The 26,458-nt window shown below is 44.4% G+C and overlaps 2 protein-coding genes and 1 pseudogene across 24 annotated transcripts in view; 1 reads left to right on the top strand and 2 right to left on the bottom strand.

Moving 5' to 3' along the window:
- LOC139373815 (focal adhesion kinase 1-like) overlaps positions 1 to 11,796 on the top strand; it is a 229,214-nt gene extending 217,418 nt beyond the window's left edge. For all 23 annotated transcript variants that reach the window (XM_071114852.1, XM_071114851.1, XM_071114850.1 and 20 more), the window contains 3 exons: positions 10,361 to 10,516; positions 10,674 to 10,754; positions 10,877 to 11,796. In XM_071114852.1, the coding sequence (XP_070970953.1) occupies positions 10,361 to 10,516; positions 10,674 to 10,754; positions 10,877 to 11,095 (456 nt within the window). In that variant the 3' untranslated portion in view covers positions 11,096 to 11,796. The remainder of the gene's footprint in view (positions 1 to 10,360; positions 10,517 to 10,673; positions 10,755 to 10,876) is intronic.
- Positions 11,797 to 14,720: 2,924 nt separating this feature from the next.
- LOC139372755 (large ribosomal subunit protein P1-like) lies at positions 14,721 to 17,797 on the bottom strand. The gene is made up of 4 exons (XM_071112555.1): positions 17,567 to 17,797; positions 16,496 to 16,570; positions 16,143 to 16,248; positions 14,721 to 14,848 (listed from the first exon to the last, which is right to left on the bottom strand). The coding sequence occupies exons 1-4, from the start codon at positions 17,636 to 17,638 to the stop codon at positions 14,766 to 14,768; spliced, it is 336 nt and encodes a 111-aa protein (XP_070968656.1). The 5' UTR covers positions 17,639 to 17,797; the 3' UTR covers positions 14,721 to 14,765.
- Positions 17,798 to 25,125: 7,328 nt separating this feature from the next.
- LOC139373964 (U2 spliceosomal RNA) lies at positions 25,126 to 25,244 on the bottom strand (annotated as a pseudogene).
- Positions 25,245 to 26,458: the final 1,214 nt, after the last annotated feature.

A 26,458-nucleotide genomic window follows, 5' to 3' on the forward strand; every position in this document is an offset into this window, starting at 1 on the left:
GACAACACTGTTTTAATGTCTTACTCCAGGGTCACCATCACAGCACCAAGACAACACTGTTTTAATGTCTTACTCCAGGGTCACCATCACAGTACCAAGACAACACTGTCTTAATGTCTTACTCCAGGGTCACCATCACAGTACCAATACAACACTGTCTTAATATCTTACTCCAGGGTCACCATCACAGTACCAAGACAACACTGTTTTAATGTCTTACTCCAGGGTCACCATCACAGCACCAAGACAACACTGTTTTAATGTCTTACTCCAGGGTCACCATCACAGTACCAAGACAACACTGTTTTAATGTCTTACTCCAGGGTCACCATCACAGCTTGGTTGAGCGTGGTCCTACATTTGTTTGTGCTATTTGTATTTGTATTTAGTATGGATCCCCATTAGTTCCTGCCAAGGCAGCAGCTACTCTTCCTGGGGTTTAGTATGGATCCCCATTAGTTCCTGCCAAGGCAGCAGCTACTCTTCCTGGGGTTTATTATGGATTCCCGTTAGTTCCTGCCAAGGCAACAGCTACTCTTCCTGGGGTTTATTAGGGATCCCCATTAGTTCCTGCCAAGGCAGCAGCTACTCTTCCTGGGGTTTATCATGGATCCCCATTAGTTCCTGCCAAGGCAACAGCTACTCTTCCTGGGGTTTATCATGGATCCCCATTAGTTCCTGCCAAGGCAGCAGCTACTCTTCCTGGGGTTTATTATGGATCCCCATTAGTTCCTGCCATGGCAGCAGCTACTCTTCCTGGGGTTTATTATGGATCCCCATTAGTTCCTGCCAAGGCAGCAGCTACTCTTCCTGGGGTTTATTATGGATTCCCGTTAGTTCCTGCCAAGGCAGCAGCTACTCTTCCTGGGGTTTTTAATATGGATCCCCATTAGTTCCTGCCAAGGCAACAGCTACTCTTCTTGGGGTTTATTATGGATCCCCATTAGTTCCTGCCAAGGCAACAGCTACTCTTCCTGGGGTTTATTATGGATTCCCGTTAGTTCCTGCCAAGGCAACAGCTACTCTTCCTGGGGTTTATTATGGATCCCCATTAGTTCCTGCCAAGGCAGCAGCTACTCTTCCTGGGGTTTATTATGGATCCCCATTAGTTCCTACCAAGGCAACAGCTACTCTTCCTGGGGTTTATTATGGATCCCCATTAGTTCCTGCCAAGGCAGCAGCTACTCTTCCTGGGGTTTATTATGGATCCCCATTAGTTCCTGCCAAGGCAGCAGCTACTCTTCCTGGGGTTTATTATGGATCCCCATTAGTTCCTGCCAAGACAGCAGCTACTCTTCCTGGGGTCCAAACATATTAAATAATTTACATTACATGTAAAACAAAAGATAAAACAGTACATCATATAACATTATTACACCACTACATACTGTATTTACAATACAAAATGTTTAATTCCACCATACAACAATATCACAATGTGTGCGTATGCATGTGTCTGTACCTTTGTGTGTGTCTCTTCAGTCCCCGCTGTTCCATAAGGTGTATTTTTTACTTGTTTTTCAATCTGATTCTACTGCTGCATCAGTTACCTGATGTGGAATAGAGTTCCATGTAGTCATGGCTCTATGTAGTACTGTGTGCCCCATGGACTTGGGGCGAGACCTCTTGTGGCATGTCTTGTGGAATGGTTGTCTGAGCTGTCTGAGCTGCATGCTAGTATTTTAAACAGACAGCTCGGTACATTCAGCTTGTTAACACCTCTTACAAAAACAAGTAGTGATGAAGTCAATCTCTCTTCATGAGAGATTAACATGCATGTCATTAATGTTATCTCTCCTTGTACTTTTAAGGGCCAGCCGTGCTTCTCTAATCTGAGCCAATTGCAATTTTCCCAAATCCCTCTTTGTGGCACATGACCACACTACTGAACAGTAGCATGTAGGACCTGCTCTGTTGATAGTGTTGTGAAGAAGGCAGAGCAGCGCTTAATTAAGGATAGACTTCTCCCCGTCTTAGCTGCTGTTGTATCAATATGTTTTGACCATTACAGTTTACAATACAAGATTACACCAAGCTCAATTTCCATATTATTCATTACGAGATGTAGTTGAGGTTAAGAGTTTAGTGAATACTACCCTGCATACCACTGCTGGCTTGTTTCTGAAGCTAAGCAGGGTTGGTCCTGGTCAGTCCCTGGATGGGAGACCAGATGCTGCTGGAAGTGGTGTTGGAGGGCCAGTGATTGGGGACACTGCCCTGTGTAGGGTGCCTTCTTTCGGAAGGGACGTTAAACGGGTGTCCTGACTCTCTGCGGTCATTAAAAGATCCCATGGCACTTATCGTAAGAGTAGGGGTGTTAACCCCGGTGTCCTGGCTAAATTCCCAATCTGGCCCTGAAACCATCACGGTCACCTAATAATCCCCAGTTTACAATTGGCTCATTCATCCCCCTCCTCTCCGCTGTAACTATTCCCCAGGTAGTTGCTGCAAATGAGGATGTGTTCTCAGTCAACTTACCTGGTAAAGTAACAGATCAATAAAAATTGTCCCAAATACAATGCTTTTAGTTTTGGGAATATTTAGGACTAACTTATTTCTTGCTACCCATTCTGAAACGAACTTCAGCTCTATGTTAAGTGTTGCAGTCATTTCAGTTGCTGTAGTAGCTGACATGTATAGTGTTGAGTCATCCGCATACATAGACACACTGGCTTTACGTATCTCGTTAGTAAAGATTGAAAAAAGTAAGGGGCCTAAACAGCTACCCTGGAGCATTCCTGATTCTACCTGAGAAGTAGCCTCCCTTTGCCTTGATGACAGCTTTGCACACTCTGGCATTCTTTCAACCAGCTTCACCTGGAATGCTTTTCCAACAGTCTTGAAGGAGTTCCCATATATGCTGAGCACTTGTTGGCTGCTTTTCCTTCACTCTGCGCTCCAACTCATCCCAAACCATCTCAATTGGGTTGAGGTCGGGTGATTGTGGAGGCCAGGTCATCTGATGCAGCACTCCATCACTGTCCTTCTTGGTCAAATAACCCTTACACAGCCTGGAGGTGTGTTGGGTCATTGTCCTGTTGGGAACCACACATATGGAGATCATCCGTTCACCTACTCTGGTTCTCACAAAGACAAGGCAGTTGGAACCAAAAATCTCACATTTGGACTCAGCAGACCAAAGGACAGATTTCCACCGGTCTAATATCCAATGCTTGTGTTTCTTGGCCCAAACAAGTCTTTTCTTCTTATTGGTGTCCTTTAGTACTGGTTTCTTTGCAACAATTCGACAATGAAGGCCTGATTCACGCAGCGTCCTCTGAACAGTTGATGTTGCGATTTGTCTGTTACTTGAACTCTGAGGAGCATTTATTTGGGTTTCAATTTCTGAGGCTGGCAACTACTAAACTTATCCTCTTCCTTTCCTGTGGCGGTCCTCATGAGAGCCAGTTTCATCATAGCAATAGATGGTTTTTGCAACTGCACTTGCAGAAATGTTGACATTTCTTGAAATTTTGCGGATTGATTGACCTTCATGTCTTAAAGCAATGATGGACTGTCGTTTTTCTTTGCTTATTTGAGCTGTTCTTGCCATAATATGGACTTGGTCTTTTACCAAATAGGGCCATTCACCCCTACACAGCCAGGATCATCCCACCATTCACCCCTACACAGCCAGGATCAACCCACCATCCACCCCTACACAGCCAGGGTCAACCCACCCTCCACCCCTACACAGCCAGGGTCAACCCACCATCCACCCCTACACAGCCAGGGTCAACCCACCATCCATCCACACAGCCAGGATCATCCCACCCTGACCCCACCATTCACCCCTACACAGCCAGGGTCAACCCACCATCCACCCCTACACAGCCAGGGTCAACCCACCCTGACCCCACCATTCACCCCTACACAGCCAGGGTCAACCCACCATCCACCCCTACACAGCCAGGGTCAACCCACCATCCACCCCTACACAGCCAGGATCAACCCACCATCCACCCCTACACAGCCAGGGTCAACCCACCATCCACCCCTACACAGCCAAGGTCATCCCACCCTGACCCCACCATTCACCCCTACACAGCCAGGATCAACCCACCATCCACCCCTACACAGCCAGGGTCAACCCACCATCCACCCCTACACAGCCAGGGTCAACCCACCATCCACCCCTACACAGCCGGGGTCAACCTACCATCCACCCCTACACAGCCAGGGTCAACCCACCATCCACACCTGCACAGCCAGGATCATCCCACCATTCACCCCTACACATCCAGGGTCAACCCACCATCCACCCCTACACAGCCAGGGTCAACCCACCATCCACCCCTACACAGCCAGGGTCATTCCACCCTGACCCCACCATTCACCCCTACACAGCCAGGGTCAACCCACCATCCACCCCTACACAGCCAGGGTCAACCCACCATCCACCCCTACACAGCCAGGATCAACCCACCATCCACCCCTACACAGCCAGGGTCAACCCACCATCCACCCCTACACAGCCAGGATCATCCCACCATTCACCCCTACACAGCCAGGATCATCCCACCATTCACCCCTACACAGCCAAGGTCATCCCACCCTGACCCCACCATTCACCCCTACACAGCCAGGGTCAACCCACCATCCACCCCTACACAGCCAGGGTCAACCCACCCTGACCCCACCATTCACCCCTACAAAGCCAGGATCATCCCACCATTCACCCCTACAGAGCCAGGGTCAACCCACCATTCACCCCTACACAGCCAGGGTCATCCCACCATCCACCCCTACACAGCCAGGGTCAACCCACCATCCACCCCTACACAGCCAGGGTCAACCCACCCTGACCCCACCATTCACCCCTACACTGCCAGGATCATCCCACCTTTCACCCCTACAGAGCCAGGGTCAACCCACCATTCACCCCTACACAGCCAGGGTCATCCCACCCTGACCCCACCATTCACCCCTACACAGCCAGGGTCAACCCACCATCCACCCCTACACAGCCAGGGTCAACCCACCCTGACCCCACCATTCACCCCTACACAGCCAGGGTCAACCCACCATCCACCCCTACACAGCCAGGGTCAACCCACCATCCACCCCTACACAGCCAGGATCAACCCACCATCCACCCCTACACAGCCAGGGTCAACCCACCATCCACCCCTACACAGCCAAGGTCATCCCACCCTGACCCCACCATTCACCCCTACACAGCCAGGATCAACCCACCATCCACCCCTACACAGCCAGGATCAACCCACCATTCACCCCTACACAGCCAGGGTCAACCCACCATCCACCCCTACACAGCCGGGGTCAACCTACCATCCACCCCTACACAGCCAGGGTCAACCCACCATCCACACCTGCACAGCCAGGATCATCCCACTATTCACCCCTACACATCCAGGGTCAACCCACCATCCACCCCTACACAGCCAGGGTCAACCCACCATCCACCCCTACACAGCCAGGGTCAATCCACCCTGACCCCACCATTCACCCCTACACAGCCAGGGTCAACCCACCATCCACCCCTACACAGCCAGGATCAACCCACCATCCACCCCTACACAGCCAGGATCAACCCACCATCCACCCCTACACAGCCAGGGTCAACCCACCATCCACCCCTACACAGCCAGGATCATCCCACCATTCACCCCTACACAGCCAAGGTCATCCCACCCTGACCCCACCATTCACCCCTACACAGCCAGGGTCAACCCACCATCCACCCCTACACAGCCAGGGTCAACCCACCATCCACCCCTACACAGCCAGGGTCAACCCACCCTGACCCCACCATTCACCCCTACACAGCCAGGATCATCCCACCATTCACCCCTACAGAGCCAGGGTCAACCCACCATTCACCCCTACACAGCCAGGGTCATCCCACCATCCACCCCTACACAGCCAGGGTCAACCCACCATCCACCCCTACACAGCCAGGGTCAACCCACCCTGACCCCACCATTCACCCCTACACTGCCAGGATCATCCCACCATTCACCCCTACAGAGCCAGGGTCAACCCACCATTCACCCCTACACAGCCAGGGTCATCCCACCATCCACCCCTACACAGCCAGGGTCAACCCACCATCCACCCCTACACAGCCAGGGTCAACCCACCCTGAGCCCACCATCCACCCTACACAGCCAGGGTCAACCCACCATCCACCCCTACACAGCCAGGGTCAACCCACCCTGACCCCACCATTCACCCCTACACTGCCAGGATCATCCCACCATTCACCCCTACACAGCCAGGGTCAACCCACCATCCACCCCTACACAGCCAGGGTCAACCCACCCTGACCCCACCATTCACCCCTACACTGCCAGGATCAACCCACCATCCACCCCTACACAGCCAGGGTCAACCCACCATCCACCCCTACACAGCCAGGGTCAACCCACCCTGACCCCACCATTCACCCCTACACAGCCAGGGTCAACCCACCATCCACCCCTACACAGCCAGGGTCAACCCACCATCCACCCCTACACAGCCAGGATCAACCCACCATCCACCCCTACACAGCCAGGGTCAACCCACCATCCACCCCTACACAGCCAGGGTCAACCCACCATCCACCCCTACACAGCCGGGGTCAACCTACCATCCACCCCTACACAGCCAGGGTCAACCCACCATCCACCCCTGCACAGCCAGGATCATCCCACCATTCACCCCTACACATCCAGGATCAACCCACCATCCACCCCTACACAGCCAGGATCATCCCACCCTGACCCCACCATTCACCCCTACACAGCCAGGATCATCCCACCATTCACCCCTACACAGCCAGGGTCAATCCACCCTGACCCCACCATTCACCCCTACACAGCCAGGGTCAACCCACCATCCACCCCTACACAGCCAAGGTCATCCCACCCTGACCCCACCATTCACCCCTACACAGCCAGGGTCAACCCACCATCCACCCCTACACAGCCAGGGTCAACCCACCATCCACCCCTACACAGCCAGGATCAACCCACCATCCACCCCTACACAGCCAGGGTCAACCCACCATCCACCCCTACACAGCCAGGGTCAACCCACCATCCACCCCTACACAGCCGGGGTCAACCCACCATCCCCCCCTACACAGCCAGGGTCAACCCACCATCCACCCCTACACAGGCTCCATACAGATGCTGACAAGCAGGCCCAGAAAAAGCCCCAGGGAAAACCACACTTTCTGGGCTTTATTTTGGGCCCTAGTTATACAACGTCAACTACCATCCATTTAGAAAGGAGCCGGTGAAATGAAGACTGTTTTCAAAGTGTTCTTTTTCTTGTAACTTTCCAGGCAGGCAGTTTGAAGGGAGACTCTTAGAGACACCTCTCTTCTTCTAGCTCTGAGAATAAAACCCTGTTAAAGCTCTAAGGCTTTTAATACAGTGGAGGATAGAAGAGCCCAAGGAAAGTAGTGGTTCCTAACAAGATAGAACCCAGCCAAGTCCAGTCCAAAGCTCCCTTCTCACCTTCCTTTGAGCTCAACAGTTAAAGCCATGTTCCAAAGGTTTTAGACTCATTTCTCACTTCCTCCAGTGAAAGCTAACATTATGAACAATACAATACCATGCAATAGAATACCATACAATACCTCCAAATACAATAGAATACCATACATTACCTCCAGATACAATAGAATACCATACATTACCTCCAGATACAATAGAATACCATACATTACCATACATTACCTCCAAATACAATAGAATACCATACCATACATTACCTCCAGATACAATAGAATACCATACATTACCTCCAGATACAATAGAATACCATACATTACCATACATTACCTCCAAATACAATAGAATACCATACCATACATTACCTCCAGATACAATAGAATACCATACATTACCTCCAGATACAATAGAATACCATACATTACCATACATTACCTCCAAATACAATATAATAAAATACCATACATTACCATACAATACCTCCAAATACAATAGAATACAATACCATACATTACCATACAATACCTCCAAATACAATAGAATACCATACATACATTACCATACATTACCATACAATACCTCCAGATACAATAGTGCAGGCCTTTAGATCTTCCTGTCCAGTTAGTACTCAGATCTTTCTCTTTCTGGCTCAAAATGGAGTGAAACAGGGAGGTACTATTTTGCCCTACCATGCAAAAAGGCAGTAACTGCTAATTTGGTCGAAAATGAGTTAGTCATTTTTGCAACATTAAATACATGCTTAATCAGGTGGACAAGTATCCTGCCTCTATTGTAGTGTGTTTTGGAGAAAATGGGGGTCATGTTAGCAGTTAACTGTATAAAGTTACTGTGAAACCAAGGTAAATAAAAGCCCTTTTTTTCCAGTTCCACGCTATGAGCAGTTTCCGCCTTCTTGCTTGGTAGGGCAGTATTTTAAAACGTGTCTGTTTGTATTGTGTTGATGCATTGCATGTTGTCTTCTGTCTTCGGTTCTACAGTATTAATCCTTTCTCCCTCTTCTGTTCTGTTTCTCCTGCATCCCCCTCTCCCTCCCTCCCGATCGCACTCCCTTGTTTTGTCTCTGTGCCTCACCCTACTGTTGTGGCCCTTTAGCCCTAGAGGGTAAGACGTCTTGTGTTTGTGTCGGTCACTGTCTGACCACTGGGGAGCGCTCTAATAAAACATTCTCTACCACTGTACAGGGGGAGTCATCAAACCTTCTTAGCCCAGTGAATTGTGGCATTGGCCCTTAGGCACAGATCTAAGATCAGTTTCCTCTGCCTGAATCCTAACTGTAACCATTAGAACATACAATAGATCAGTGTCTGGATGCTACTACTCCCGAATGGCGCAGCGGCCTAATGCACTGCACCTCAGTGCTTGAGGCATCACTACAGACCCTGGTTTGATCCCGAACTCACAACCGGCCGTGATCGGGAGTCCCATAGGGCGGCGCACAATTGGCCCAACGTCATCCGGGTTAGGGGAGGGTTTGGCCGGGGTAGGCCGTCATTGTAAATAAGAATTTGTTTTTAACTAACTTGCCTAGTTAAATAAAGGTTAAATTAAAAAAATACTCCGGATGAGGCCACTTCATCGAGGTTTATGTTCTACAACCATGGAAGCTTGGCAAGAAAGCCATAACCAAAGCAAGTCATCCTAGTATTCAGTGGCAGTCATTTGGTTTGCAGAAGAGGATGTCTTCCTTAATTGACCCCCCCCATAAATGTAACGGACATATACCAGGAGCTGTGCCAGGCCCGCCACGTCTGTTGACTCATCCAGCTGTAACGCATATAATTCACTGGCTGGTATGCGAAGCAGTAATTGTGTCAACACATCTCCTGCCATGTCACTGATGCGTTGTGAAACCGTGTTTGATGAAGACATTGTCTGTATAGTTTTTTGGCCTTTTCCCCCCAGCATTGTCCCAGCCATATCCGCGGCAGCAGGTAGAATTAAGACCTCCACAATAGTATGGGGCTTGCCTGTCCTAGCCACTCGGTAGCTCACCATATAAGACACTTCTAGCCCCTTCTTATTAATGGTATCTGTTTGCTTTTATACATGTCTTACTACTCAAAAGTCGCCTTAATTCTCGCTCAAAAACTCACGTGGCTTATTTTTCAAATTGGAATGTTTGGTATCTAAATGTCTGTGCAAGAGTGAAGGTTTCATCAGGTTGTGAGATATTATTTTTACACATATAACACACTGTGGCTGAGGAAAGGCACTACTCCCAATAGAATTGAACCCCAAATCAATGTAATGCTCATCTTCGATGGTCCAACGTCCCTGTCTGTTGTTCGGTGCTTTCCCGGCATCATATTCACAACGGTCAGTGTCCATGCTAGCTGGGCTAACAACAAATGTAGAATTACTGATGCTGGCATTGGATGTGCTGTGGAAGCAGAACAACTTGTGTCTTCAACAGGTGCAGGTGTAGTACTGCTGGTAGTAGCAGTACTACCAGTAGAGCTGGTATGTGTCTCTATGGACGCGGGCCTTACTTTTTAAAATCATTTTAGAGCAAACGGAATGAGCGGCAGCTACGTTTGGCTACATACGGACTGTGAGTGGAATTCCCACGAGAGTAACGGTTAATGTGATTGGATGTTAATTATTTGACTAGGCTACCTGTATTTGACATTGTATTGTTATTTCGCAGATTTTATTTTTGACAGTGAAACTCAGGCGAGAAAAAAACCTCACCAAAATGTATAACCCCGTTGGAAAATATAAATGGACTGTTTGAAAATGTGAAGAAAAAAATGTACAATCATACATTTCATCATAATAGAAATATGATAACTAAAATGATTTCTAGGAGATCGATTCACTTCCCTCAGTATGTTGTATGTGAACCAACTCACCCCCATCTCTGTGGTGTGTAGATCCAGCCTCAGGAGATCAGCCCTTCCCCCACGGCCAACTTGGACCGCTCCAACGACAAGGTGTATGAGAACGTGACAGGCCTGGTCAAGGCTGTTATAGAGATGTCCAGTAAGATCCAGCCAGCCCCTCCAGAGGAGTACGTCCCAATGGTCAAGGTAAAGCTAGCTTCAATCAATGGCGATAAAAGACAACAATTGTTGTTGAATCATCATTATATGCTGATCAAGAGGATATTATTGTCGAGTGATACTGGTTTGTAAGCCGTTCTAGCTTTGTTCTTCTATTACAGTGATATACTGGTTCTTTTTACAGGAGGTGGGACTAGCGTTGAGAACCCTACTGGCCACAGTGGACGAGACCATTCCAGTGTTACCAGCAAGCACACACAGAGAGGTGAGAAACAACTCAACATATTGCTTCTGACTCTGTTGATACTCTGACTGTTGTCCTATTGTGTCTGACAACAAACTAACCGGCCTATTTCTCTTATGTGTTCTGACTGTCTTCCTCTGCAGATTGAGATGGCCCAGAAGCTGTTGAACTCTGACCTGGCCGAGCTGATTAACAAGATGAAGCTGGCCCAGCAGTACGTCCTCACCAGTCTGCAGCAGGACTACAAGAAACAGATGCTGACGGCGGCCCACGCCCTGGCCGTAGACGCCAAGAACCTGCTGGATGTCATCGACCAGGCCCGGCTCAAGATGATCCACACCCAGTCCCGGGGGTCACACTAGCCCCCTCCGACTCCTAGCTCCTTGGGCATGGAAGACCTTTGAGGGGAGGGAGAGGGATATAAGAGGGAAGGGGGTCTGGTGCTGTGGAAATGGGGCTGGTTGGTTTCAGCTCCCATAGCAATCATAGACCGCACAATAAGTCACAAGTCAACACTGCTCAGCTCGCACCTCGATCAGAGCTCCTGATACTACAGGATAGAGACAGAACTGGTCACTCGACTCAATCGTACCCTTCCACCCCCTTCCTGAAAACTGTTTTATAGGCTTCTGTTCTGTCTGTCGCTGCTCTCCAGAATGTTTGGAGGTCAGTTACATACAATCTCTTCTGTTTTATTCGATGTGTCGATTGTTTTATCCAGAGATTAATTTCAGAGTGTTTTTTTTTTAAATCCAGAGATTAATTTCAGCTCACATCATCAGACGTTCTTCCAGGTGGCTGATAATAATCACAGATCTGATCTGAATACAATTCCAACTGGAAGATTTGAACCATTGAAGAACTACAAGCTATATTTGATTAACATTTTATTACTGAGAGATCTCAGTGGTTGGGATGTCTGTGTTTAACACTATTACCTAAGGTGTGCTACAGAATCAAAGCATATTATGACTATGTTTTGGATGCTCATCATTTGTATTTTTTTGTCCATTCTCTGACACACGGACTCGGCACAGTGAATAATAAAATATCACAAAATGAATGATATTTCTTTTTATTAAACACAAATGTCACATGCCACTTTTTAAGTTGATAGTTAATATACAAAGATATATATTTTTAAGCATTCAGCATTTCTGGGATTTAAATGTTATGAGAGGCTTATTTTCCTCATTGTAAGTTTCCAGCGCATTTAAGTTCCACAGTGGAGATGAACGATCATGTGATTTGAATCATCTAATAGTTTGGCAGTTAAAACCCCTGTCCCATTGCTAGTCATTTCCTTATCACTGAAACTGTATATTTAACCAAGTCTGGTGTTACACAAACCTTCTTCTGATTTTCTTGGGTTGTTCGTATTCATTAGTGCACACCGTAGCAAAACATTTTGCAACGGAAAACAAAAACAAGCATCTCTTATTGGACAACTTCAGGTAGTCCCTCCCTGACAAGGGTTTCCTAACTCGGTCCTGGGGCACCCACCTGCTTGACCATTTAGGTTTTTGCCCAGGCACTACACTGCTGATTCAAAGCTTGATGATGAGTTGGTTATTGGAATCAGCGGTGCAGGGCTAGGGCAAAAGATCTGAATGTGCACTCAGCCCCAGGACCAAGTTTGGGAAAACCCTGCTTTAGTCCACGTGTCAAACTCATTCCACCAAGGGCTGAGTATCTGCAGGTTTTCGCTCCTCCCTTGAACACTGAACAAAAATATAAACGCAACATGCAACAATTTCAAAGATTTGAACGAGTCAATTTAAATACATTCATTAGGTCCTAATCTATGGATTTCATGACTGGGAATACAGTTATGCATCTGTTGGCCACAAATAGGTTTAAAAAGGCGTGGATCAGAAAACCAGTCAGTATCTTGTGTGACCACTACTTGCCTCCTGCAGCACAACACATCTCCTTCTCATAGAGTTGATCAGGCTGTTTATTATGGCTTGTGGAATGTTGTCCCCCACCTCTTCAGTGCTTGTGCGAAGTTACTGGATATTGGCGGGAACTGGAACACGCTGTTGTACACATCGATCGAAAACATCCCAAACACGCTCAATGGGTGACATGTCTGGTGAGTATGCAGGCCATGGAAGAACTGGGACATGTTCAGCTTCCAGGAATTGTGTAGATATCCTTGTGACGTGGGGCAGTGCATTATCATGCTGAAACTTGATGTGATGGCGGTGGATGAATGGCACAACAATGGGCCTCGGGATCTTGTCACTGTATCTCAAATTGCCATTGATAAAATGCAATTGTGTTGTCTGTAGTTTATGCCTGCCTGCCCATACCATAACCCCACTGCCATCATGGGGCTCTCTGTTCACAATGTGACATCAGCAAACCGCTCACCCACACAACGCCATACACGCCATCTGCCCGGTACAGTTGAAACCAGGATTCATCCATGACGAGCACACTTCTCCAACGTGCTAGTGGCCATCGAAGCTGAGTATTTGTCTGAGTTTGTGAGGCCAGTTGGATGTACTTACAAATTCTCTAAAACGAAGTTAAAGGCGGCATATGGTAAAGAAATTAACATTCAATTCTCTGGCAACAACTCTGGTGGACATTCCTTCGGTCAGCATTCCAATTGCACACTCCCTCAAAACTTGACACATCGTCGGCATCGTGTTGTGTGACAAAACTGCACATTTTAGTGGCTTTTTGTCCACAGAACAAGTTCTACCTGTTTAATGATCATGGTGTTTAATCAGCTTTGTGATATGCCACACCTGTCAGGTGGATGGATTATCTTAGCAAAGGACAAATGGTCACTAACAGCGATGTAAATACATTTGTACACAATATTTGAGAGAAACTTTTTGTGCGTAAATCAAATTTCTGGGATCTTTTATTTCAGCTTATGGAACCAACACTATATATTTTTGTTCAGTATACTTAATTGATGAATGAAGGTCACTTATTAGTAAAGAACTCCCCTCAACTGGTTGTCTCGGGTCTTATTGAAAGGAGAAAAAAAACAGGCACTCCATGGAATGAGTTTGACACCCCTGATATATAGACTGTAGACAACGTTATTCTCTCCTATCAGTGGTGGCCAACTCCGGTCCTCAAGTACCACCAACAGTACATGTTTTTTGTGGCCCCAGACAAGCACACCCTATTCTATTTAACTAATCATCAAGCCTTTGATAAATTAAATCCAGTGTTTCTGTCAGGGGCTACAACAAAAATGTGTGCTGTTGTGGATACCGGAGTTGGGTGCCCAATCTCCAAACCACTATTGGGTATAAATTTTTCTCAGGAAGAATAACCTGTAGTTCCTTAAAATAATAACATGTGTCGTTCTTGGTCTTCAGAATTGTGTTTTTCTTGTGCTGTGAGGTAGCGGGTGATTTGAAATCTAAACCCATTCATTTTTTAATGAGGAATTATGCAACAAGGTCACCAGTTTGAATCGCAATGCGGCCTGTTCTCCAACAAATCATATGTAATCTGCATTCTAAATGAGTGCCTGTACAGGTGTGAGTAAATAACAGGTGCAGTGGACTAGGTACTGGGGTATAGACCAGGTCACAGGTTCTAGAGCTCTATTCAAATGGTAAGGTTATTTCAGATTGAGCCGATATGCAGCATTTCCTTTACACTTCAATCATGCTGTAAGGATGAACTTCCAGTGATGCGGATTGACTTTCTTAAAGGTGTTACGGTATATATAGCCCTAGTCATGTGATCGAGACTATCCAAAAGCCACAACGTGATGTAGGTCAAAATCTCACCTTTGCCATCAAGACAAGACCGTACAAAAAGGTTTGAGACAATTTCAATGACATAATAGCAGGATTACTGATTAGGAAAACCTCTCTTATATTCATACTCTACCTCATTCATAATCTACTATTCCACCTATTGGAGATGATCACATTTAATCCAATGTCTTTATCCCATAATGTATTTCATAGTGCACTTGTACACAAGGAGTTTAAATGAAACCACATGTTGCCATTTCTGTTTCTTTGATTTTATTATTTACAAAAAAATGGTTTAGTCGAAAAGACCGAAGCCCATGTCGTCATCAGAACCCTCCTCGGATTCCTCCTTTTTCTCCTCCTTCTTCTCCTCCTTGACTAATAAGGGAAAACAAGGTATGGCATCAGTACATGTATAGTGAAATAAATATCCTTACAGTTGTCAAATTAGAACAATAATCACAAATGACCTAAACGTCTGATTCATGACGCGTTCAAAACCAGGAACTCCTGACTTACGAGCACTCAAAACAAGTTCTGACTGAGGGAACTCGCTTTCAACGGCCATCCAACTCGGAATTCCAATCCAGAAATTCTGGGATCTTTCTAGAGCTCTGACTTTTTGACCTAGTCTTTTTTTTATCTTGGCGTCTTAAAAGCACCGATTAGGCCAATAAATTAAAACTTATCCATTAGTGACAAACAGTCACTGAGTTTATGAAGCTCAAAGAGAGTACAGTATGGTTTAGAAACAGACATGATGATGTCTGTTTCTAAACCCTGGCCCTGATTCAGAGCAGCAGTGGAAACCATACCACTAGGGGTGCGCCTAGTAGTCGGACAAAACTAGCATCGTAACAGATTTGGGCAATTTTCTGGATACGATTCTGATTAGAGCAACAAAAAAAAATGATCAGTGATCGTTAAGTTATTTTCAGGTGCCAGCAAGCATCTCAGAGTTTCTAAACCATACTGCCCGAGGCTTAATAACTAGACAGGATAGTTTTCCTGTCTGTAAAGAGATGGGCGGACTGCACGTTGATCCTGCTGGTCGGGCTCGAATCATTTCACATACACTTTCTCGCATGTTTTCGGTCTGATCATTTGCCTTCTATGATAAATCACACGGCAAGGACATCATATCTAACAATTGGGGCGAGGGTGAGGAAAAGACTAAACGCTAATGCGCATTCTAACTGAATGACAGCAAATGTGTATGTCCACTACAAGTTTAGAACAGACACACCCTCCACACGTTGCTTCTAATCTGCAGTTTATTTGCAGCGAGGTATTTAGTCAGCATCTATTTAGGCATATTAAAATACATTTTTTTCCGATCACGAGTATCATCTGATCTGACATCCAACTGTCAATTTCCGAATATGAGTATGGCCACGTCGACATGGCCATCTCCAGTCTAGCAGGTGCTCGCTAGCACCTGAGATGTTTGAAACAGAGGTCTGAATCTTCGCTGTGGGTGTTACAAGAAGTAAAAGCATGTAGAATTTGTTTTTAAAATCACTGACGGTAATAAGCACTGGCTCACATGGAACCCATGTTACTGTGGCACTGCAGGTGAAACCCTGGCTTACTGAACAACACAATGGCCCTCTAGGACCGTGGCCCCATGCCCCTGGTAAAGGGGGGTGAAACCCTGGTGTCCTTTAGTTACCTGGTGCGTCTGCTGCAGGGGCGGCGCCTCCAGCAGCAGCAGGAGCAGCTCCACCACCAGCACCCACGTTGCAGATCAGGCTGCCAATGTCCACGCTGGCCAGAGCCTGTAACACAAACAGGATAGGGTCAGATGCTGCCTTTACACATGAATTACTACCATGTCATAGCATCATGGTTTACAGACAGCAACTAAGTACTGTCACCATTCAACATTAAACAAGGTTCACACAAAACAGTGAGATGGAAGGTTTTACACCATAGATATGAAGGAATAAATCAGAAGTTACACAGAGTATTTTTCAATGAACTCCTTCATGTGTTTAGGGTGATGGAGAAAAGGGCTTGACTCACCTTGGAGAACAGACTGGGCCAGAAAGGCTCAATAGTCACATTGGCAGCCTTGATGAGAGCCATCAACTTGTCCTCCTGCAAATGATTATATTACACATTACAGAACTCTACTGTAGAAGCATGAAGACAAAACCACTAACAGTATTTGGCTGTTGTTGGTATTTTTTTATTTCACCTTTATTTAACCAGGTAGGCAAGTTGAGAACAAGTTCTCATTTACAATTGCGACCTGGCCAAGATAAACCAAAGCAGTTCGACACAGAGTTACACATGGAGTAAAACAAACATACAGTCAATAATACAGTAGAAAAATAAGTCTATATACGATGTGAGCAAATGAGGTGAAATAAGGGAGGTAAAGGCAAAAAAAGGCCATGGTGGCAAAGTAAATACAATATAGAAAGTAAAACACTGGAATGGTAGATTTGCAGTGGAAGAATGTGCAAAGTAGAAATAAAAATAATGGGGTGCAAAGGAGCCAAATAAATAAAATAAATACAGTAGGGAAAGAGGTAGTTGTTTGGGCTAAATTATAGGTAGGCTATGTACAGGTTCAGTAATCTGTGAGCTGCTCTGACAGTTGGTGCTTAAAGCTAGTGAAGGTTAGCCTTGGACCAGGTTAGTAAGTAGTTGGCCAATGCCAAAAAGGGGGGGGGGGGGCCCACTGTATGAGTAAGCCAACTTATTGGCTGCTTTGATCGCATTCACCAGTTTACTAGGCTAGGAAGAATGTTTCAAATAGTTCCATTTGGCTAGCAATTTTCCATAGATCTGACCATGGCGCCAGGGTTAACTAGCAGGCTATCGTAGCGATGCATACAGCATCAACACATTGCTGGCGGTAACTAACGTTAGAGAACTGATAGCATGTTAGTTAGCTAGTGACATTGACGGCTAATTAGCTGTCATTTTGGACAGCTAAGGCGATAATATAGTTGGCGTTGCTACAATCCCTTATTTTTTCAGACTCAGCTACACACTACCCCGGAAGTAGACAAGAACCAGCGTACCAAGTAAGGCTGGTTAGCGACACAAGAGGCCGACCAAGGCACCATTTTAAGCGGGACTTACTGTGACGGTGACTTCATCGTCGTGGAGGATGAGGGCAGAGTAAATACAAGCGAGCTCAGATACAGATGCCATCTTTCTGCGTAGGTTTTAGAGTTTTGGGGTCGGATGCCTAAATTTAGTGGTGCTAGTCGCCGGATTCTGGGCCTTAGCTTCAAGAGAAGAACCAAGCACCTTAGGCACGTTTACTTCCAACTTGGATTTTAGCGGAAAGAGAATGAGAAAGGGCGGGACGAGGGTGTATATACTAAATAACGTCACTTCTATGGGAGGAGTCAATGCAAATGACTACCGACTAAAACTTATTTGGATGACTTGAAGAATGAACATATAAGACCACAAGGCAATTTTTAACAATTAAACCACAGATGTATCTTCGTTTTACACTTCTCATAGGATCAAACCCATTCACATAGGATCAAACCCATTCAGGTGTATATAGCCTCATTACTGTTATTTTATTGTGTTACTTTTTTCTTACTTTAGTTTTTTTAATTGTTGATTTATTTTTGTAGCATTTTTGGTTAAGGGCTTGTAAGTATGCAGGTTGTTGTATTCTGCACATGTGACAAATACAATTAGATTTGATTTGAGAAAATTTGATTTGAGTTACATGACACAATATAAAACACGATCACAGCCAAAGCCATATAAATTAAATAAATAGATTTTATTACTGCACAAAAACTTCACACTATTCAATATATATATATATATATATTTATATATATATATATATATATATATATATATATATTAGCCGTCTTTATATATATATATACTCACAATATTAACAATACTGTATATAACAATATATTTGAGAGCTGTATCGTATATGTAAAAGTATCGTATATGAGAGCCGACATCGTATGCACTCACTACTGTAAGTCGCTCTGGAGCTTCTGTTAAAGGACTAGAAGGTAAATGTAATACAATGTCCTGGTTCAGCAACCAGGAAGATATTCTACATGAGAACTGGTTCAGAACAACAACCAGGAAGATATTCTACATGAGAACTTGTTCAGAACAACAACCAGGAAGTTATTCTACATGAGAACTGGTTCAGAACAGCAACCAGGAAGTTATTCTACATGAGAACTGGTTCAGAACAGCAACCAGGAAGTTATTCTACATGGGAACTGGTTCAGAACAGCAACTATGAAGTTATTCTACATGAGAACTGGTTCAGAACAGCAACCAGGAAGTTATTCTACATGAGAACTTGTTCAGAACAGCAACTAGGAAGTTATTCTACATGAGAACTGGTTCAGAACAACAACCAGGAAGTTATTCTACATGAGAACTGGTTCAGAACAGCAACTAGGAAGTTATTCTACATGAGAACTGGTTCAGAACAACAACCAGGAAGTTATTCTACATGAGAACTGGTTCAGAACAGCAACCAGGAAGTTATTCTACATGAGAACTGGTTCAGAACAACAACCAGGAAGTTATTCTACATGAGAACTGGTTCAGAACAACAACCAGGAAGTTATTCTACATGAGAACTGGTTCAGAACAGCAACCAGGAAGTTATTCTACATGAGAACTGGTTCAGAACAGCAACCAGGAAGTTATTCTACATGAGAACTGGTTCAGAACAGCAACCAGGAAGTTATTCTACATGAGAACTGGTTCAGAACAGCAACCAGGAAGTTATTCTACATGAGAACTGGTTCAGAACAGCAACCAGGAAGTTATTCTACATGGGAACTGGTTCAGAACAGCAACCAGGAAGTTATTCTACATGAGAACTGGTTCAGAACAACAACCAGGAAGTTATTCTACATGAGAACTGGTTCAGAACAGCAACCAGGAAGTTATTCTACATGAGAACTGATTCAGAACAGCAACCAGGAAGTTATTCTACATGAGAACTGGTTCAGAACAACAACCAGGAAGTTATTCTACATGAGAACTGGTTCAGAACAGCAACCAGGAAGTTATTCTACATGAGAACTGGTTCAGAACAGCAACCAGGAAGTTATTCTACATGAGAACTGGTTCAGAACAACAACCAGGAAGTTATTCTACATGAGAACTGGTTCAGAACAACAACCAGGAAGTTATTCTACATGAGAACTGGTTCAGAACAGCAACCAGGAAGTTATTCTACATGGGAACTGGTTCAGAACAGCAACCAGGAAGTTATTCTACATGAGAACTGGTTCAGAACAACAACCAGGAAGTTATTCTACATGAGAACTGGTTCAGAACAACAACCAGGAAGTTATTCTACATGAGAACTGGTTCAGAACAACAACCAGGAAGTTATTCTACATGAGAACTGGTTCAGAACAACAACCAGGAAGTTATTCTACATGAGAACTGGTTCAGAACAACAACCAGGAAGTTATTCTACATGAGAACTGGTTCAGAACAGCAACCAGGAAGTTATTCTACATGAGAACTGGTTCAGAACAACAACCAGGAAGTTATTCTACATGAGAACTGGTTCAGAACAACAACCAGGAAGTTATTCTACATGAGAACTGGTTCAGAACAGCAACCAGGAAGTTATTCTACATGAGAACTGGTTCAGAACAGCAACCAGGAAGTTATTCTACATGAGAACTGGTTCAGAACAACAACCAGGAAGTTATTCTACATGAGAACTGGTTCAGAACAGCAACCAGGAAGTTATTCTACATGAGAACTGGTTCAGAACAGCAACCAGGAAGTTATTCTACATGAGAACTGGTTCAGAACAGCAACCAGGAAGTTATTCTACATGAGAACTGGTTCAGAACAGCAACCAGGAAGTTATTCTACATGAGAACTTGTTCAGAACAACAACCAGGAAGTTATTCTACATGAGAACTGGTTCAGAACAGCAACCAGGAAGTTATTCTACATGAGAACTGGTTCAGAACAGCAACCAGGAAGTTATTCTACATGAGAACTGGTTCAGAACAGCAACCAGGAAGTTATTCTACATGAGAACTGGTTCAGAACAACAACCAGGAAGTTATTCTACATGAGAACTGGTTCAGAACAACAACCAGGAAGTTATTCTACATGAGAACTGGTTCAGAACAGCAACCAGGAAGTTATTCTACATGAGAACTGGTTCAGAACAACAACCAGGAAGTTATTCTACATGAGAACTGGTTCAGAACAGCAACCAGGAAGTTATTCTACATGAGAACTGGTTCAGAACAGCAACCAGGAAGTTATTCTACATGAGAACTGGTTCAGAACAGCAACCAGGAAGTTATTCTACATGAGAACTGGTTCAGAACAACAACCAGGAAGTTATTCTACATGAGAACTGGTTCAGAACAGCAACCAGGAAGTTATTCTACATGAGAACTGGTTCAGAACAACAACCAGGAAGTTATTCTACATGAGAACTGGTTCAGAACAGCAACCAGGAAGTTATTCTACATGAGAACTGGTTCAGAACAACAACCAGGAAGTTATTCTACATGAGAACTGGTTCAGAACAACAACCAGGAAGTTATTCTACATGAGAACTGGTTCAGAACAACAACCAGGAAGTTATTCTACATGAGAACTGGTTCAGAACAGCAACCAGGAAGTTATTCTACATGAGAACTGGTTCAGAACAACAACCAGGAAGTTATTCTACATGAGAACTGGTTCAGAACAGCAACCAGGAAGTTATTCTACATGAGAACTGGTTCAGAACAGCAACCAGGAAGTTATTCTACATGAGAACTGGTTCAGAACAGCAACCAGGAAGTTATTCTACATGAGGCTGGTTCAGAACAGCAACCAGGAAGTTATTCTACATGAGAACTGGTTCAGAACAGCAACCAGGAAGTTATTCTACATGAGGCTGGTTCAGAACAGCAACCAGGAAGTTATTCTACATGAGAACTGGTTCAGAACAGCAACCAGGAAGTTATTCTACATGAGAACTTGTTCAGAACAACAACCAGGAAGTTATTCTACATGAGAACTGGTTCAGAACAACAACCAGGAAGTTATTCTACATGAGAACTGGTTCAGAACAGCAACCAGGAAGTTATTCTACATGAGAACTGGTTCAGAACAGCAACCAGGAAGTTATTCTACATGAGAACTTGTTCAGAACAACAACCAGGAAGTTATTCTACATGAGAACTGGTTCAGAACAGCAACCAGGAAGTTATTCTACATGAGAACTGGTTCAGAACAACAACCAGGAAGTTATTCTACATGAGAACTGGTTCAGAACAGCAACCAGGAAGTTATTCTACATGAGAACTTGTTCAGAACAACAACCAGGAAGTTATTCTACATGAGAACTGGTTCAGAACAACAACCAGGAAGTTATTCTACATGAGAACTGGTTCAGAACAGCAACCAGGAAGTTATTCTACATGAGAACTGGTTCAGAACAGCAACCAGGAAGTTATTCTACATGAGAACTTGTTCAGAACAACAACCAGGAAGTTATTCTACATGAGAACTGGTTCAGAACAGTCTCAGAAGAGTTTAATAAACAAGAAAATAGCAGAGATACAAGTATTTGTGATTCAGGTCAAATATAGCCTTTTTCTTATATTTTCAAGCACTGGAGCGATTATGTTTTGTATTTTACTAGTTGCGATTTGTAACTATAACACTCTGTAGCTTTATAATTCATTTTTGTAACCGAATGCCTCTATTCAATCAGATCTCCTTTAGCTGACATCTCCATAGCGGTTGTTTTGGCTGTGTCAGAGGTTGAACTGTGTTAAAGTTGTTCAATCCACAAATCTTTATAGCTGAAGGGTTACAGATTCCCCAATAGAAATGTAAAGGTTATTTCAGATTGAGCCGACATAGGCAGCGTTTACTGTGAATGCAGTCTCTGCTAAAAGCAGGATCATCGCCTTTAAATGTAATTAATGCTGTTAAACTGAAGTTCCATGATGCGGATGATGCCAGGTACCCCAAGTGGGTGGATGTTTCCCTTAAGGACCTATGGGTCTAAAATGAGCAAACTCCACTCAACCAGGACACCGGGCCATGCAAAACGAACTCAACCATTGCTAGCAAAGTTTAGGCCTGCACAGTGTCTTTATTTACAATAATCATTCTGTGCCAACACACATCTAATTGTGAAAAGTGCACATATACCTGTGTATGGGGTCACCCTGGTAGTAGGTTTTTATACAGGTTTTTAAAAAGAGCTACTGCCTAAATACTGTAATGCAGGTTTGATTGAATGGAGCCCTTAACCCTTATAGTGAAAAGGATGTCCTGTTGTCTGCATGTCATCCTATACACAGGTATGTGACATCAACCGACACCAGGCAGGGTAAAACTCCAATACCATCGTTTGTGTTTCAGTTCTTTGTTACAAGGCCATCATCACCACTACTTTAAAAACTGGTGGATGGAGACACGTCAAACTAATGATCGGGTGTGTTTTTATTATGAAATTATTGCATCTTATTTTTGCCAGAACATATTTGTACACATTTCAGTCTTGCCTTTTGACAACGATACTAGGCCTACTGCCTTTCTTCAGCATATAACTTGACAGCCATAGAGGTTAAACAAAAATAAAAACACCAGCAGAAATGAACACATATTTATTTCAGTTGTTCATATTCATTCATTTTGAAAACTTGATTCCGAGACACAGTAACCAGCACAGATAGGAAAACGTTGTATTACTTTCCTATCCGACATAGATCCTGAGGATGAGCAACAACAACAAACAAAAAAAGAAACCAGCAAAGATGAACCCACATATTGATTTCAGTTGTTCATTCATTCATTTCAAAAACTTCACAGAGTTTCACAGAGACAAAACCAGGCCGGATAAGAGAAAAGACAAGCTGAGCAACATGAAGTTGAGTCCAGAGACTGATGAACCGTTGACGTTACAGAGGTCAGTCTGACAGCAGCTGACCTGGATCCCCAATAAGGCGCCTGGAATGATGTTGATGGAGGCGGCTGTTCTACATGTCAAGCTGTTGGTGCAGGTCTTATAAATGTACTGGATCCCCACTGGTGACAGACAGTGGAAGATAGATGAACTGGTTAAGATGAACTGGTTAAGATGAACTGGTTAAGATTAACTGGTTAAAGGGCTGGCAAATTGATTGATTGAGTCTATAACTGATAAGAGAAACAGTGAGGTATAATTTATTTTATATACTGACATGACAGAATTATTGACAATATTTATTTCAGTTTTCACTAACCTACATAGGCAAAGTGACTGGTACCCCTGTCCAAAACCCTACCTACAAAGAGATGTATTAATGTATCTATTCATTTACAGAGTATCTGTGCTCTTACAGTTTTGCGTGACGGTGGTCATGCAGGTGTCATAGCAGTTCTCTATATTCTGGTTGCATTGAGCATTGCTGATTGTCTCATCACAGGCATAACACCACAGTGCCTCCACTGAAACACCATAATGAAACATACAGTATACGTGTAAAACATCACTGAAATTCTTTAGATATTGACGGAACACACAATTCGAACTACACAGAAATCCAGTAATTAGATTACAGTGAAAGTCACGCGCACAAAACACATGATTTAGGTAATAAACCATGATGATAGATAATTCATTCCAAAACACATGATTTAGGTAATAAACCATGATGATAGATAATTCATTCCAAAACACATGATTTAGGTAATAAACCATGATGATAGATAATTCATTCCAAAACACATGATTTAGGTAATAAACCATGATGATAGATAATTCATTCCAAAATACATACCTGCAACATTCCCAAACAAAATGGGCATTAGTAACACAAGAATGGTCTTCATGACTGATAATGTGAGTTCTGACGATTTTATCTTGCTGTAATAAAGTTGTCTCGTCTCTGCTGGGGGTTTAAATAGCCAGGTGTGTTTGTGAAAGTCTACAGATTGTTACCAAGCAGAATCCACAACAATATTCAGAACCATTGTGTAGCATGAAAGATTTGTGATATCTTGTTTCATTTACTCCCTATAATTACTGTATACCACAGTTACCAAAAAAAAAAAAAAATACTCAAACATTGGAGGCTGCTGAGGGGAGAACGGCTCATAATAATGTCTGGAACGAAGGGGAAACGGAACAGCACCAAACACATGGATCCCATTCCACTCTATCCACTACCATGAGACCAGCCTCCTGTGTAAGGCTAAAGATTAGTGGATGTATAGTGGCTTCAGTCAAACTGGATGTCACACCTTGGGTTTTATGAGTCTGAAAATAGCCAAATTAGCTCATTAAATTAGATAAGCAAGTGGTTTCACTCATGGCTGTAAACATCCAGTTTGTGGGGGACTGATTTGGGGAGTTGGTAATTAGGTGTGTTCTCTTGTGGCAGTGGGCTTTAGCTTTAGTTATGTTAATTAAGACTATACATTAGAGTGGATAAATCACTTACTCTAACAGATGTTTGGTGAAAAGTTAGACAGTAAACAGTGTAGAGAAATTTGGTGTACTTTTTTTTAAACAGTCTTTTCACTTGCGGGATATAATAGATCACCCCCAGAATACCTTGCAAGGGTGAAATCTGCATAAACATTGTTGATTGGCTGTTTTTTAGTATTTTAAATGTTTTATTAAAACGAAGCAACGCATTATTTATATTTACAACGACAAGGGGTGCACCGTTCCTGGAGGTACTGCAATACCAGGTCGATGTGTGGAGTGGACGGAGCAAGCCCCTATTCCATCTCCCTGTTCCAAAAATCTATTTAATATATGGTCCCCAGATAGCCTGCCTGGGGGGTGGTCTCTACTCGTTTCGCTACCAGCAGGTTGCGGAAGGACCACAGTGCATCCTTCAGACACGTGAGGGTGGGCCAGAGCTTGGTGAAGGCTTTTGGTGGAATAGGCCTTCAGCCCACCCCATACAGCACGAGCTGGGGCGTTAGGTCCTCCCCTGCTGTCAGACACGGGGAGATCAGGGGGCCTGCTTCCTTCCACAGGTCCCTGGTGGCTCTGCACTCCCAGAGCAAGTGCCCCACCAACTCATCTTGGCTCCTGCACAAGAGAGAGAAGAGAGCGGTGTTTAGTTAAAACCTTGACGGCCTCTTTTTTCCAGTTTAAAATGTCTTAAAAACTTTTGGAGCTGGACGTAGTGTGTGGGGAGCAGGAAGGAGACTGGGGCACGCAGGTTGACTGGGATCAGCCTCAGAGTCCTGAGGTAAGATCCCAGCCAGAACCGTGCAAGGTCCTGTGTCTTGTTATTGACCGGAGAGGTGGCTGCGCCCCCCCCCCCCCCCCCCCCCCCCCCCCCCCCCCCCCCCCCCCCCCCCCCTCAGCCTCTCCCACTTGCTTCCCCACAGGAAGTAAAACAGCATCCGTTCCAGAGCTAAAAAAAAGACTTGTTCGTGGGGGGATAAAAACAGAACTGATTAATAACAGCACAGGTAAAATCACAGCTTTAATGATTTAAACCTTGCCCTCGTAAGTCAGCTATCGAAGTCCCCAAAAACCCTGTCTCTGTCGTACAGTCCCCAGGATCCCACCCCAGTTGCCGCTTCCTCCTCCCTCCCGGTCAGACTTTACCCCCAGTACCCTTGTGTCAGTCATTTTAACTGTCAGTGGTAGTCTGGTCAAGTCTGGGTCTGCCCACTTATCCCAATGGACATGAGTGGGTAAGTTAGATAGAAATTGGTGTCGGGGAGGTTGTCATACTAGCTTCACATAGAATTGATTAATGATGTAACCTCAAAAGGTAAAATGAATATAAGGGTATGTGTAATGTCGTGGAAATTTCCTCTATTTACCAAATCATGGGAGCAAACCACACACACAAGTCAGAGTTAGTTATAAAAGTCCATCTTTAATTATATAAGCTCTATAGCATTTTGACTTTCAACAGTTCAGTATCTCTAATGAAAAGTTGAGAGTCCCCACACAATGGCAAAATGGGATCCTTTATAGCAAAGATCACACATAGTCAGACAGCATAGACATAATTCATC

This window comes from Oncorhynchus clarkii, chromosome 18 (genome assembly GCF_045791955.1).
Source record: "Oncorhynchus clarkii lewisi isolate Uvic-CL-2024 chromosome 18, UVic_Ocla_1.0, whole genome shotgun sequence".
Classification (NCBI taxonomy): Eukaryota; Metazoa; Chordata; class Actinopteri; order Salmoniformes; family Salmonidae; genus Oncorhynchus; species Oncorhynchus clarkii.